This window comes from Lynx canadensis, chromosome A1, assembly GCF_007474595.2.
Source record: "Lynx canadensis isolate LIC74 chromosome A1, mLynCan4.pri.v2, whole genome shotgun sequence".
Classification (NCBI taxonomy): Eukaryota; Metazoa; Chordata; class Mammalia; order Carnivora; family Felidae; genus Lynx; species Lynx canadensis.
In genome coordinates, this window is record NC_044303.2 from 210,165,018 (window position 1) to 210,181,045 (window position 16,028).

The window sequence follows — 16,028 nt, forward strand, 5'->3', positions numbered from 1 at the left end:
GAGTTTGAGCCCTGCATTGGGATCCTCTGGTCCCCCCGCCGCCGCCCCTCCTCACTTGCACTCTCTCTCTCTCTCTCTCTCTCAAAAATAAAACATCTTAAAAAATTATTCTCCCAAATGTATTACTTTTAGATCACCAGAGCTTTTTTGTTTTTTGTTTTTAGTAAATTGCACTTCAGTATTTTAAACTGTGTAGTAAGCAAAGGACTGTACTTCCTAAAGTATATTATTCCGAGTACTCTGGATAGAAAAGCAATAATCTGAAAATGCAGAGAGTATTCACTACCAAATAGCTTATTCAAGAGGAGGATAAGAATACTACACATACGTATCTTTAAACCTATTTGGAGGTTTAAATATATTTCAATTTCTGGTTATATAATTTCTAAATCAGATTAATAGATGAAAGTAAAAAGATAACTGACATAAAATTTTTATTAATAATGTTTCTTTTTTTAGGTGTGAATAACAGTGATGAGTTATTCGAGAGGTAAATATCTTAAGAATTAATTCACAATTTTACTTGAAGTTGGGCATAAACTGAGTGGAAAACTTTGTTGTTCATGTGTATGTGAGCTGCTACACTACATATTTTTTCATGGACTCTAGAAATATAATTAATTTTCACTGAGAATGGAATGTTTTAAGAAGCTAAGGTTTACTATATTACATCCTTTACTGTTTTAGCATAAGGAATTAGAATATAATAGACTGCATTTGCTACATTTCTTTAACTGCCTATATATTCAGCAGGCAGGACGGGTAGAACTGATCTCCTGAGCCTTATGTTCACTTTTTTAAGAGCCCCTAAGAAGTCACCAATTATTAATGATTAGACTTTTGCACTGAGGATTACTGGAAAGTAGAAGGAACATTAGTTCTAGGTTTATGATTTTGGTGTTTGTTCATGCTCTTGGAAGGCATAGTTTTACATGTTCATTTTTTAAACTTTACATGTTCATTTTTGATTAATGTAATTAAGTTATAGATACTGACTTATATTTCTCAAATTGCATTTGAAAATGAAGTATTTCAGTAGACCCACTCCAGATGACTGGATTGACTGATATTGCCGACATTATTGAGGACCTTATAACAAAAGATGGAGTTTCCAGTGAAGAGCTCGGTTTAACAGAACAACAAGCTAAGACTATCTCCAGGTAATAATTGAATAATTCATTTTTAACCCATTTAAAATGTTTATGGTTCAAGAATATGGTTCAAAATTAGTCATATTTTATTTTATTTTTAATTTTTTTAATGTTTATTTTTGAGAGAGAGAGCAAGCAAGCATGAGTGGGGGAGGGTCAGAGGGAGAGGACGAGAGAGAATCTGAAGCAGGCTCCACGCTGCCAGTGCAGAGCCCCATGTGGGGCTCAAACCCACAGACCATGATATCATGACCTGAGCTGAAATCAGGAGTTGGTGGCTCAGCTGACTGAGCCACACACGTATCCGCAAAATTTGCCATATTTTAATGTGATGTTTGTGTGTCACTCCTTCCCTTTCCCAACAGTAGACAGACTTGTGTATTTAATACAGCAGCATATCTGTATCCTCTGAGTTTTCCCAAGGTCTCATCACTTTATTTTTGTTGTCATTATTATATTTTAATTTATTTATTTTGATGTTTTTAAAAATTTCATTATAGTAACATAGAGTGTTAGTTTTGGACATACAATACAGTGATCCAGCAATTTTATACATTACTCAGTGCTCATCGAGACAAATGTACTCTTAATCCCCATCACTTCTTTTCACCCATCCCCCACCCACCTCCCCTCCGGTAACCATCAGTTTGTTTTATAGTTGAGAGTCTGTTTTTTGGCTTGTCTCTTTTTTTTTTCTTTGTTCATTTGTTTTTCTGAAATTCCACATATGAGTGAAAACATAGGGTATTTGTCTTTCTGACTTACTTCACTTAGCATTATACTCTCTAGCTCCATCCATATTGTTGTAAATGGCAAGATTTTCTTCTTTTTTTATGGCTGAGTAATATTCTACTCTATGTATGCGTGTGTATGTATGTGTGTATATATACACACACCCATTCATCTGTTGGTGGATACTTCTTTATCCATTCATCTATTGATGGACACTTGGGCTGCTTCCTTAATTTGGCTATTGTAAATAATGCTGCAGTAAACATAGGGGTGCATATATCCCTTTGAATTTTTGTATTCTTTGGGTAAATACCTAGTAGTAGAATTATTGGAGCATAGGATAGTTCTATTTTTAATTTTTTGAAGAACTTCCATACTGGTTTCCACAGTGGCTGCAGCAGTTTGCATTCCTACCAGCAGTGTATGAAGGTTCCTTTTTCTCCACATCCTTGTCAACACTTGTTATTTTCTGTGTTTTTTTATTTTAGCCACTCTGACAGGGGTAAGGTGATATCATAATGTGGTTTTGATTTGTACTTGCCTGATGATGAGTGATGTTGAGCATCTTTTCGTGTGTCTGCTTGCCATCTGTTTCTTTGGAGAAATGTCTGTTCATGTCTTCTGCCCATTTTTTAATTGGATATTTGGTTTATTTGGTGTTGAGTTGTGTAAGTTCTTTACATACTTTGGATACTAACCCTTTATCAGATATGTCATTTGCAAATATCTTCTCCCATTCAGTATGTTATCTTTTAGTTTTGTTGATTGTTTCCTTTGTTGTGCAGAAGCTTTGTATTTCAATGTAATCCTAATAGTTTGTTTTTCTTTTTGTTTTCCTTGCCTCAGGAAACATATCTAGAAAAATGTTGCTATGGCTGATGTCAGAGAAATTATGGCCTGTGCTCTCCTCTAGGATTTTTGTAGTTTCAGGTCTCACATTTGGGTCCTTAATCCATTTTGAGTTTAATTTTTTTGTATGGTGTAAGAAAGTGGTTCAGTTTCATTCTTTTGCATGTTGCTGTCCAGTTTTCCCAACACAATTTGTTGAAGAGACTGTCTTTTCCATTGCATATTCTTTCCTTCTGTGTTGCAGACTAATTGACTATATAATAGTGTGTTTATTTCCAGGCTCCCTATTCTGTTCCCGTGTGCTTTGTGTCTGTTTTTGTACTTGTGCAAAACAAGTTTAGTGCAGGTTGGTTGTATATCTTGAAATCTGGGATTGTGATACCTCCACTTTTGTTCTTCATACACATTGTGGGGTTATTTGTTCTAGTTCTGTCTGTGAAAAATGCTGTTGTTATTTTGATAGGGATCGCATTAAATCTATAGATTGCTTTGGGTAATAGGGACATTTTAATGGTATTTGCTCTCCCAATCCATGAGCATGGAATATCTTTTCATTTGTTTTTGTCATCTTTAATTTCTTTCATCAGTGTTTTATGGCTTTCAGAGTACATATCTTTCACCTCCTCAGTTAGGTTTATTCTCAGTTATTTTATTATTTTTGGTGCAATTGTAAATGGGATTATTTTCTTAATTTTTCTTTCTGCTGCTTCATTATTAGTGTATACAAATGCAGTGAATTTCTTTATATTGATTTTGTGTCCTGCAACCTTAGTGAATTCAATGATCAGTTTTAGTAGTTTTTGCTGGAGTCTTTAGGGTTTTCTATGTATAGGATCAGGTCATCTGCAATTAGTGAAAGTTTTATTTCTTCCTTACCAATCTGGATGCCTTTTATTCCTTTTTCTTGTATGGTTGTGTGGCTAGGACTTCCAGTACTGTGAAGTGAATTACAGTGGTGAGAGTGGACATCTTGTCTTGTTCTTGATATTAGGTGAAAAGCTCTCAAGTTTTTTACCATTCAGTATGATGTTAGCTGTGTGTTTTTCATATATGACCTTTATTATGTTGAGGTATGCTCCCTCTAAATTACCTGCTTTGTTGAAGGTATATATCATGAATAGATGTACTTTGTCAAATGTTTTTTTCTGCATCTGTTGAAATGATCATATGGTTTTTATCCTTTCTCGTGTTGATGTGATGTATCATGTTGATTGATTTGCAAATATTGAACCACACTTGCATACTGCATACTGGAAATAAGTCCCACTTAATCATGGTGAATGATATTTTTTTTTTAATTTTTTTTTAATGTTTATTTATTTTTGAGACAGAGACAGAGCATGAATGGGGGAGGGGCAGAGAGAGAGGGAGACACAGAATCGGAAGCAGGCTCCAGGCTCTGAGCCATCAGCCCAGAGCCCGACGCGGGGCTCGAACTCACGAACTGTGAGATCATGACCTGAGCTAAAGTCAGACGCTCAACCGACTGAGCCACCCAGGCGCCCCTGGTGAATGATATTTTTAACGTATTGTTGGATTTGGTTTGCTAATATTTTGTTTAGGATTTTTTCATTTGTGTTCATCAGAGATAATTGGCCTATAGTTCGCTTTTTTTGTAGTGTCTTTGTCTGGTTTTGGTATCAAGGTAATGCTGGCCTCATAGAATTAATTTGGAAGCTTTCCTTCCTCTTCTATTTTTTGGAATAGTTTGAGAAGCATAGATGTTAACTCTTCTCTACATGTTTGGTTGAATTCAGCTGTGAAGCCGTCTGGTCCTGGACATTTTTTGGGAGGTTTTTTGATTATTGATTCAATTTAATTGCTGGTAATTAATCTGTTCAAATTTTCTGGTGGTTCCTGCCTCAGTTTTGGGAGGTTGTTTCTCAGAATTTTTCCATTTCTTCTAGATTGTCCAATTTGTTGGCATATAATTTTCTATTATATTCTCTTACAATCCTTTCTATTTCTATGGTGTTGGTTGTTATTTGTTATTTCTCCTCTTTCATTTCTGATTTTGTTTGAGTCTTCTGTTTTTTCTTTTCTTTTTCTTTCTTTTTTTTTTTGGTTGGGTCTGGCTAAAGGCTTATCTATTTTGTTGATATTTTCAAAGAACCAGCTTTTGGTTTCATTGATCTGTTCTGTTGGTTTTTTAGTTCCTATTTCATTTATCCCTACTCCAATCTTTATTATTTCTTTTCTTCTACTAGGTTTGGGTTTTGTTTGTTCTCCTTTTTCTAGCTCCTAAGGTTAATTGTTTATTTGAGATTTTTCTTGCTTTTTGAGATAGGCTTGTATTGCTGTAAACTTTCATCTCGGAATAACTTTTGCTGTATCCCAAAGATTTTTCACCATCGTGTTTTCATTTTCATATATCTCTATGTATTTTTTAATTTCCTCTTTGATTTCTTGGTTGACTCATTTGTTGTTTGAAAGCATATTATTTAACTTCTATGTATTTATGCTCTTTCCAGATTTTTTCTTGTAGTTTATTTCTAGTTTCATAACACTGTGGTCAGAAAAGATGCATGGTATAACTTTGATCTTTTTGAATTTAAGACTTCTTTTGTGGCCTAATATGTGATACATCCTGTAGAATGTTCCATGTGTACTTGAAAAGAATGTGTATTCTGTTTTAGGATGGGATGTTTTGAATATATCTGTTAGATCCATCTGGGTCCAATGTGTCTTTCAGAGTCACTGTTTCTTTGCTGATTTTCTGGTTGGATGATCTATCCACTAAAGTCCCCTACTATTATTGTATTAGTATCAATTACTTTCTTTATGTTTGTTATTAGATGCTTTATGTATTTGGGTGCTTTTGTGTTGGATGCATAAATATTTACAATTGTTATATCTCCTTCCCTTCCCTTCTTCCTGTAAAAGGATTCTTCCCTTTATGATTATGTAGTGACCTTCTTTGTCTCTTGTTACAGTACTTTTTTTTTTTTTAACATTTATTCATTTTTGAGACACAGAGACAGAGTGCTAGTTGGGGAGGGGCAGAGCGAGGTGAGACACAGAATCTGAAGCAGGCTCCAGGCTCTGAGCTGTCATCACAGAGCCTGACGCTGGGCTCAAACCCACAAACCACGAGATCATGACCTGAGCCAAAGTCAGATGCTTAACTGACTGAGCCACCCAGATGCCCCTACAGTCTTTTTTAAAAATGTTTATTTATTTATTTTAAGAGAGACAGCACGTGAGAAGGAGAGGAGCAGAGAGAAAGAGAGAGACAGAATTCCAAGCAGGCTCCATGTTGTCAGTACAGAGCCAAACCGGGGCTAACCATGAGATCATGACCTGAGCCGAAGTCAGGAGTCAGATGCTTAACTGATTGAGTCACTCAGGTGCTACTATAATCTTTGTTTTAAAGTCTATTTTGTCCAATATAAGTATTGCTACCCCAGCTTTTTTCTTACTTCCATTTGCATGGTAAATGTTTCTCCATCCCTTCATTTTCAATCTGCTTAGGCCTGAAATGAGTCTCTTATAGTCTCCTATAGATGGGTCTTGCTTTTTATCCATTCTATCACCCTATGTTTTTTGATTGGAGCATTTAGTCCATTTACATACCAAGTAGTTATTGATAGGTATGTACTTATTGCCATTTTGTTAATTGTTTTATGGTTGTGTTTGTACTTTTCTGTTCCTTTCTTCTCTTGCTCTATTTTCTCATGGTGTGCTAGCTTTCTTTAGTGATATACTTGGATTCCTTTCTCCTTGTTTTTTACAAACGTATTACTGGTTTTTGATTTGTGCTTATCACTTAGTCTGTATATAACATTTTATTCATATAGCAGTCTCTATGAAGTTGATGGTTGCTTAAGTTTGAACCCATTCTTTACTCTTCTCCCCACCCCCAATATTTTAGGTACATTGTGTCATACTTTACATCCTTCTTTTTGTGAGTTCCTTGACTAATTTTTATACATATATGTATTTTTATTACTTTTGTGTTGCCTGCTTTTCTTACTTGTACTTAACGATTTTTTTTGTTTGTTTGTTTCCACTCAAAGAGTCTCGTTTGACATTTCTTATGGGGAGTTTTAGTGGTCATGAATTCTTTTAGCTTTTGCCTAGGAAGCTCTTTATCTCTCCTTCTATTGCTAATGATAGCCTTGCTGGATAAAGTATTCTTGGCTGCAGATTTTTTCTACTTTGAATAGATCATGACACTCCTTTTCTGACCCGAAAATTTTCTGCTGAAAAATCAGCTGATTGCCTTATGAGGTTTCCCTTGTATGTAACTGTTTTCTTATCTCTTGCTGCTTTTAAAATTCTCTGTCATTTTTTGCCATTTTAATTATTATGTGTCTTGGTGTGGACCTCCTTGGGTTGATTTTGTTGGGTTATCTCTGTGCCTACTGGATCTGTATTTGTTTCCCTCCCCAGATTCAGGAAGTTTTCAGGTATTATTTTCTTGAAATAAAATTTTGGTCCCCTTTTCTCTGTCTTCTCCTTCTGGGATCCCTATAATGAAAATGCTATTATACTTGATGGTGTTGCTGAGACCCTGACACTGGTTTCATTTTGTATTATTTTTTTTCTCTCACCTGTTCAGTTTGATTGCTTTCTATTACTCTGTCCTCCAGGTTGCTGATCCATTTCTCTACTTCCTCTCGTCTACTATTCATTCCATCCAGTTTATTTTTAATTTCAATTATTGATTTCTCATCTCTGGTTCTTTTTATGTTTTCTATCTCTTTGTTAAGGGTCTCATTGGTGTCCTTCACTCTTTTTTTCAGTGAGTAACTATATGACCATTACTTTAAGTTCTCTATTAAACATATTACTTATGTCTGTTTTGCTTAGGCCTCTTTCTGCAGTTTTTGTCCTGTTCTTTCATTTGGGACATATTCCTCTGTCTCCTCATTTTGTCTAACTCTCTGTAACTGTTTCTGTGTGTTAGGGAAGTCATCTATGTCTCCTGCTCTTGCAAGTAGTGGCCTTATGAAGAAGTGGTCCTGTATTTCCCTGCAGTGCAGTGTTCCCTCTTCACCAGAACCTGGCACTTCAGGGTATCTCCTCTGTGTGTCACATGTGCCCTGTTATTGTGGCTGAGCCACTTTTTCCTTCAGTCTGTTGTCTACATTGGCTCTCTTTGCCTGCTGTGGACAGGGTTTGATTCCTGCGTTGTAAGTGGGCCAGTCTGGGGCTGCCTTGGGCTTGAGTTGAGTCACTCCCAGGTGTTTGCCAGAGATGCAGTAGCACCGAACAGCAGGGCACGTTCCCTGTCCTGCCCCCTGAGAAGCTTTTTATGTGGGCGGGCCCTGCAGTCAACCGAGATGTCTACCCCACGTCCACTGCTGGTACCACAGTCTGAGTGTTGCGTGTGGTTATTTTTCCTTCTCCCTGGGGCAAGAGTCACTGTGGTGTTGGCTCCTGTTGGGGCTGCTTGTATTGCCAGGCTTGTGGCAGTTTTGGATGGGCTGTGACCGAGAGCATATCAGTGGGGGTGAGTCCACAGGACAGCGTTGGGGCAGGACGTGTGCCATTATCATGATTTGTGTGGGTTTGCCGTTGGAGGACAGCTGGAGTCGAGTCCTGGCTGGAGGGTAAGGGTCCACAGGAAAACATGGGGGTGGGTGCACCGTTAGCATGTTAGAAAGGGAGTGTCAGTGTTGCGCTAGTTCCCACAGGATTCCCTGTGTCTAGACTGGGGGGGTGGGGGATGGATGGTGCGTTCCAGCTCTTTTGTTCTTGAACTCTCCCAAAGATCTTTGCCCCTCCAGCACAGTCTCTGAGATTAGTAAATAAACCTCCCTCCCCTATGCCTCAGGTATTTTTCAAACTGCTGCTTCCATGCTGTATCCTGCAGGGCTGTTTCTTGTGCTGTCTCTTTAAGGGCAGGGGCTCAGTTCACCTTAGGTTCAGGGATTGACTGGGAGGACTTACAGAACTGTCATAGAGTCATAATGACAATTACGGCAAGAGAAGCACATGCAGTAAATTCCAAGGGAAACCAGGCACAAGTTTGCAAGTATCCTCTCCTGGTGCAGTCACAACAGGACACACTTAATTCCTCCAGCAACAGGTTGTGACTACACATGTGAGACAATGTCCACCAAGGAGGCTCAATTAGAGACTTAGTTCCCAGAGATTTTCTTTGGGGCTGGTTGGGTAGGCAGCCTCTGCCTGGCACATACCGAATCCAGATTTCCAGAAGGAAAAGCAGGTGTTCAGTATAAATCACATCGTTTGTACCTGTGACCCACCTTCCATCTAGGAAGACATTCTCCTCCCATGCTGGGTGATGAGTCTGCCCCATACCCCTATCTCACACCACCTGGTTTCTTGGACCACTCTCAGTACTACTTGTGTCGGTTCGTATCATCTGAGAAGTAGAAGCCAACGTGAGATTAGATGTGCAAGACATTTATTGGGAGAAAGCTTGTGAGGAGAAAGGGGGAAAAACACAGAAGTCAGAGGAAGCATCAGACCACATTGTAGCTGTGATCCAACCCTGTGAAGGAGAGAGGGAGGGGGAAGGGGAGAGGGTTGAGTAAGTAAAATCTGAGTACAGTGTTGTTCCAGGAAAGTTTCAGCTGGGTCAGCGGTGAGGTGTCAAGCCAGAGTTGCCCACCAGAGGAGTTCTGTGTCTTGCAGGAATGGGCCGGTCATAACATCCCTGCTGTGCTCAGTCATTAGCTCAGGCCAGCCCATGGGAAGTATGGCATGGGCATGAGTTTGAGGCTGGATTCACAAGGGCAGCTGTTTTAAAGTCAGCTCTGTATATAAGTTTTAGAAGTGATTGAGATAATCCAGGAATAGATGATGGGTGAAGAAGCCCAAAACAGAACGTTTAATCATTTTTCTTTCTTTCTTTATTTTAGAGAGAGCAAGAGTGGGGAAGAAGGGCAAAGGGAGAGAGGGGAGAGGGAGGGAGGAAAAGAGAGAGAGAGAGAGAAAGAGGAGAGAAGAGAGAAGAGAGGAGAGAGAGAGAAAGAGAGAGAGAGAGAATGAATGAATGAATGAATGAATGAATCCTGTTCAGGCTCCACGCTTAGCATCAACCCTGATGGGGGTTTGATCCCACGACCTGGGATCATGACCTGAGCCGAAATCAAGAGTCGGTCTCTCAACCAACTGAGCCACCCAGGTGTCCCCCAAAAGAGAACCTTTAAAGACATTAAATTGAAGTCGTGAGCAGAGAAGAAAGGAGCCAGCATAGGAAGCTGCACAGTGTTTTCAGAGTTAAAATAAGATGGCCCAAGTAAGAGAGAGTTTAAAGCAGAAAATAAAAGCCAGTTTATTAAATGTTATAGAGAAGTCCACAGGAGGAAGAGGCTGTTGGTGAGCTCTGAGATCATTTTCAGTGGATTTCAGGGAACAGGATGGAGCAAACTGATAGAGATCTTAATGTATCCTACTTTTGAGAATGGGCAAAATCTTTCCAAATAGAGGTGCCTGGCTGGCTCAGTCAGTGATGCATACATACGACTCTTGATCTGAGAGTTATAAGTTCAAGCCCCATTTTGGGTGTAGAGGTCACTTAAAAATAAACAAAATATCTTGGGCCACCTAGGTGTCTCAGTTGGTTAATTGTCCAACTCTTGATTTCTGCTCAGGTCATGATATCACGGTTCTGAGTTCGAGCCCCACATGGGGCTCTGTGCTGACAATGGAGAGCCTCCTCCTCTATCTCTCTGCCCCTCCCCTGCTCATACTCGCTCTCTGTCTCTGTCTCTCTCTCAAAAATAAATAAGTAAACATTAAAAAGTCTTTCCATAGAAACAGTATTTAGTTCTGACCCTCCCCCATTGATGCTCTGTCTCTCTCTGTCTCAAAAATAAATAAACATTAAAAAAAATTTTTTTTAAAAAAAAGGGGCGCCTGGGTGGCTCAGTCGGTTAAGTGGCCGACTTCGGCTCAGGTCATGATCTCACGGTCCGTGGGTTCGAGCCCCACGTCGGGCTCTGTGCGGACAGCTCAGAGCCTGGAGCCTGTTTCAGATTCTGTGTCTCCCTCTCTCTGACCCTCCCCCATTGATGCTCTGTCTCTCTCTGTCTCAAAAATAAATAAACGTTGAAAAAAAAATTTTAGAAACAGTATTTAGTTGTGATACTACTTGTATCCATAAAAAATTTAAAATCAAGTGATGTCCTGACTGTGAAATTTCTCAGAATTCAGCATTCTTCTGGTAGACCAACACAAAGACCTGAGAAGGAGAGAAGAGAAATTCAAATGTGGATGAAAAGAAAACGAAAGGAAAGAATGGCGGAATACTTAAATGAGCTGGCGGAAAAGAGAGGGCAAGAACATGATCCTTTCTGCCCCAGGAGCAATCCAGTAAGTTTGTAAAATCAAGGGCAATGGAATTGCCACAGAATATGTGTAGTTTTCCCTGGAAATTAGTCAAGGAAAGGATTAACAGACAGAAAGGATTATTAGAACAGAAATGTTACCATTTTACTTAAGTCAGAAAATGTTAAGAAATTACCTTAACAAAATGTAGCAAGGTATTCTACAAACCGTGTCCTCTTGAACTATTTTAAATATTTTTTTTTACCCCAGGTTAATTATGGCTGTGGCTAATTTGGCCAAATGAAGATGTTGAGTGAGTAGGTGACCAGTTGGAGCTATTCCCTTAATTTTCAATGAGAGTTAATAGCAGTTGAACAACTGACTGTGTGTATAGTAAAGCCATTTTAAAAATCAGTCTTCTGGGGTTCCTGGGTAGCTTGGTCTGTTAAGCATCCAGCTCTTGATTTTGGCTCAGGTCATGATCTCACGGTTTGTGAGCCCTGTGTTGGGCTCTGCACTGACAGCGTGGAGCCTGCCTGTCCTCTGCTCGATCTCTCTCCCTCTCTCAAATAAACTTAAAACAAAGTTATAAAAATCAATTTTCTATCCATAAGTTATCTACAGAAAATAAAGTGTAAGGTCCAGTCACGTACCAAGGGTACAGTGGTGTGGTGTGTGTGTTTGTGTGCGTGTATGTGTGCGTTTCAGCTAGCCTTTATCAACATTTATTTACTGAGCCTTGACTGTGGACATCACCGTTTTCTTCAGAAGTTGAGATAAAGCAATTTTACTGTATAATCTGAAATATCATAATAGTACTTAATTTTTTCAGCATCATTAGGGAAATAACGTTCTATAAAAGTATATTTTCCAGATAAGGCTGTCACATTTAAGCACCAAATGGTGCAAAAGTAGGTGAACTATATGAAGTGCATAATTTACTTAACTTATGTCTGCAGAAGTCATGTCAATGTTAATATATAACATTTCTTCTGTTGATAGTTTTAGGGACCTGGTAATGACCTTCGGGCTACTGAGGTACATGACTAGAATCTTTTTTTTTTTTTTTTGCATTTTATCTATCTATCTATCTATCTATCTATCTATCTATCTATCTATCTATCTATCTATGTATTTAGTTAGAGACAGCATGAGCAGGGGAGGGGCAGAGAGAAAATCCCAAGCAGGCTTTATGTTGTCAGCACAGAGCCCGATGTGGAGTTTGAACTCAACAAACCACAAAATCACAACCTGAGCTGAAACCAGGAGTTGGACGTTTAACTGACTGAGCCACCCAGATGCCCCATGACTAGAATCTTAAAGCTCATGTGTTTGTGTGTTCCTCCACCCCATGGGGGTGGGTTCTGATATCACCCTCTCTGTGGATCAAGTAAATACTAAAGATAGTTAGAATTGTGCCCAAATTTAGAATAAATTAACTCTGAGGGCACTGGGACTGCTTGGTTCATAGACTTTGTGACCTCTCCATCATGACTGCAGACACCTATTTCTTTATTTTTAGCTTCTATTTAGGTTAAGGTATGGGATTAGTGAGGGGTTAATATAATTAAAAATGTCATTTGAATTTATATCAGAAATTAATAAGACCTTTAATTTGTTACTGACTACTTCCATGCAGGACCTACAGAGAGTGAATCCACTTCTATGTACACATTTTTATATACACAATTGTTTGTAAAAGGACTAGACTTCATTAGTAACTCAACAGTAATTCTTAATGTTCTGGAATAAGATGTATGTAGCTGACATTTGCCAATTGCTTCATGATGCATAAGTTTTGAAGAGCTTACAAGTCACAGTGAACATACTACAGTAGGTTTCTGGTAAACATTTTAAAACATCAAAATGATGGCTTTCAAGGTCTGACTCCTTTCTGCTTTATCAAGCAAGGTCTTTGTGAGATTAATCACAAGACTGAGCATGAAGAGTATGTGTCTCCATCCTTTAAATGCTCTTGTTTTCAATTTTAAACGCAGCAGATAATGTATTTTCTCAAAAGGAGAGAACTTTAATTTAGCTACTAAAATAGATTTTGCATTCCATGTATTAAACCAGATTTTGATTACATGATGCTTTTTCACATTTTGTGCTGGGATAGGAAGCTTCATCAAATAGGACAGTGTTTTTGCACTGTTTCCTAAATAGCAAAAATATGTTTTAACCTCCTATTAAAATTGATTAGTGGAATTTTCATGTTTTCCGTGGATCATAATGGCTTAATTATTTGCACTCAGCAATAATGAACTAACTGGGTATTTGTTATGCAGTTTTACATGACTTCAAGAGAAATCAGGCTAAGAGCGAAGATGAAGGATGAAAAAGACAGGTGAGCTGGCTAGCGGTGCACGAGTGTTTTCTCTAAGTTGCTCACCTGAGGCCTGGACAGTGTCATAGGAATTCCATTTTTCGTAGTAGTCTCTGTTTGTCCATAAACAGAAAATTATGGGTGATAACTCCAGGGAAAATAATTAGACTCCACTAGCCTTTTTCAGGAATCTGCTTTCAAATATTATTTATCCCATTGAATTTTTGTGTCTTCCATTCCTGCCATTCTCTCCCTCTCCCAATCCAGATATGTGCATTTTGAAAATACCCAAAAGGCCATGCAGATACCTTTACTAAAACTACCTAAGGGTTTTAAGAAATCTGAAATATGAATTTGCATTTGAAAAGCTTTGAAAAACACAAATGCTAGGTGATCTCAAACATCATGTTCCCTCCAGAAGAATGAACTGAAAATTAATCTTTTATTAAATATTGTTTAATTCTTTGTTTGAAGATTGCTACTCTCTGACCACTATAATCGTCGAATCTCACAAGCGTACAGTCTGATGAATGAATTGTTATCTGAATCAGTACAACTACCAACTACTGCACAGAAACCATTGCTTAACAGACCCAGAACTGCTCACGTTTCCAGACAGCAATGTTCTCTTTCTCCAAGAAGGTAAGGCAAACTTTGGCAAGTCATTCAATGTGATTATGTCATGTCAGGCATTATAAGAAGAAACTCAGTGCTTTTGTAAACCAAGTTCTGTATATTTGTACCTACCCTGCTCAGAAAAATGATAATCAAGTAAAGAAAAAAATGGTCCTATAATTACGAGCTCTTTATAAGCTTATAGAAAGAATCACCAAGGAAAAAGACAAAAATGGCATTAAATCTCTAAGATATAATAACACTTCAGCATACCTAATACAATTTTGATATCCATTCAGTTATTTCCTTCTTTTCTGTAATTTTTAATATTTCCTTCTGTAATTTGCCTCCTAATTGCTCTCCTGTTTCTCCACTTGGCCCCATTCTTGCAGAAGCAGTCCCCAAAAGCTTATCACTTCTTCTCTGCTGTCTCTTACAGCACAAACCCAGGCCTAATCATGTCACTTGTGGTGTAGGATTTGGGGTCTACTCAAAATACCAGAGACTCCCTTGAAATATTTTCTTGAATAAAACAGGGTATTAAATACATAAATAGCTGCCAATAAGCAATTTGAAATGGACAAACGGATAAGCAGAAATAACTTCTTTGAAAAAAAATGAAGCTTGAGGTATGAGACATGGAGAATATTTTGTTGAGAACTGTTATAACCCTAAATGTATCACTGAAGTACAGAATAAGCAATGTCAGGTGAATGTATTAATCTGAGCTAGAATTTGGGCTTTTTGAAATATAGTGATTTGGGATTTAAGGAACATAATAATTATATAATTTCTACTTTAGAGACTATCAACATGGTCACAGTATTCCAATAAATCAACCTGGAAAATTCAGATATATATTCAGACCAAGTTGTACCCGAAAGGGAAAAGCTTTTGGACAACCTGAAGGCCCTCCTTGGCCACATGGTAAGGTATTTTAAATTTTGTATAATTTTGTATTCCTTGGAGGCATAGGTCCTTGTCTCAAAAGTTGGTTTTCATTAGTAAAAGCTATAAATCTTCATGAAAAGCAATTCTTATTTCAGTAGAATGCGAGGGATTGATAAACACTTATCTGTGCTGGGATTTTGTTCTATTGCTTTGAAATAGGAAGACCCCAGGAATCTTACTAAACACATGGCTTTTTTTATAATAGAATCTGATCAGTCAGTATTTTAGATATGACTCATTTGGGAATTTGTTTCTTTTGTGTCTCTGGCTAAACATGTAGGCATTTTTACAAATCTAGTTCTGACAGATATCGGGATGGGTTAGATAGATATCAGGATATCACAGAAGAGGAACACTAAGAGGCTCATATCGAAATACCATGTTTTTACCCTTTGAACGTTTGAAGATATAATGTCTGTTATGTATTGCTAGCCTTCCCTTAGTTAATTTTTCCATTTTTGGGCTTTGATTACCAGAGTAAAACATACTTATTTTGAGAAATGATTACACATTAAAAATGTATAATCATAGCTAATATGTAGTATAAATGCACACAGCTAAAAATGTATAATAAACCAATGTGCCAGATTTATTTACAACCCTGTGAGACAGGTACTATTTATTATGTTCCCATTTTAAAGATGAGAAAACCCAGGCAGAGAAAACTGAAATAACTGCCTCAGATCAGATAGCTAGGAAGTAGCAGAGCTGGGATTTAAACCTCGTCTGGGTCTGGAGCCTACATACTTAGAACGTATGCTTCATTATGCTGTCTCAGTTTAGAAAACTGAAATTTCCATAAATTCTAATCCTTTTAATAAAACTTAATAGTTTGGTTAACTCTTGCTCTTGATTAACAAGTTATAGTAAGAAAATGCTATGCTTGGGGCACTTTGGTGACTCAGTCAATTAAGCATCCGACTTTGGTTCAGGTCATGATCTCAAGTTCATGAGTTCGAGCCCCGCATCTGGTTCTCTGCTGTCAGCACAGAGCCTGCTTCAGATCTTCTGTCTGTCTGTCTCTCTCTCTGTCCCTCTCCCTCTCACTCCCCCACTCATGCTCTCTAAAAAATAAACATAAAAAAAAATTCTGCTTTTTGGGGCGCCTGGGTGGCTCAGTCAGTGAAGTGTCTGACTCTTGATTTTGGCTCAAGTCATGA

At 38.0% G+C, this 16,028-nt stretch overlaps 1 protein-coding gene across 4 annotated transcripts in view; it reads left to right on the forward strand.

Moving 5' to 3' along the window:
* Nucleotides 1–16,028, forward strand: part of CPLANE1 (ciliogenesis and planar polarity effector 1) — a 140,761-nt gene that overhangs the window by 109,872 nt on the left and 14,861 nt on the right. For all 4 annotated transcript variants that reach the window (XM_030331050.1, XM_030331058.1, XM_030331076.1 and 1 more), the window contains exons 45-50: nt 460–490; nt 1,029–1,160; nt 10,856–11,021; nt 13,265–13,323; nt 13,777–13,944; nt 14,720–14,844. In XM_030331050.1, coding sequence (XP_030186910.1) covers nt 460–490; nt 1,029–1,160; nt 10,856–11,021; nt 13,265–13,323; nt 13,777–13,944; nt 14,720–14,844 — 681 coding nt within the window. The remainder of the gene's footprint in view (nt 1–459; nt 491–1,028; nt 1,161–10,855; nt 11,022–13,264; nt 13,324–13,776; nt 13,945–14,719; nt 14,845–16,028) is intronic.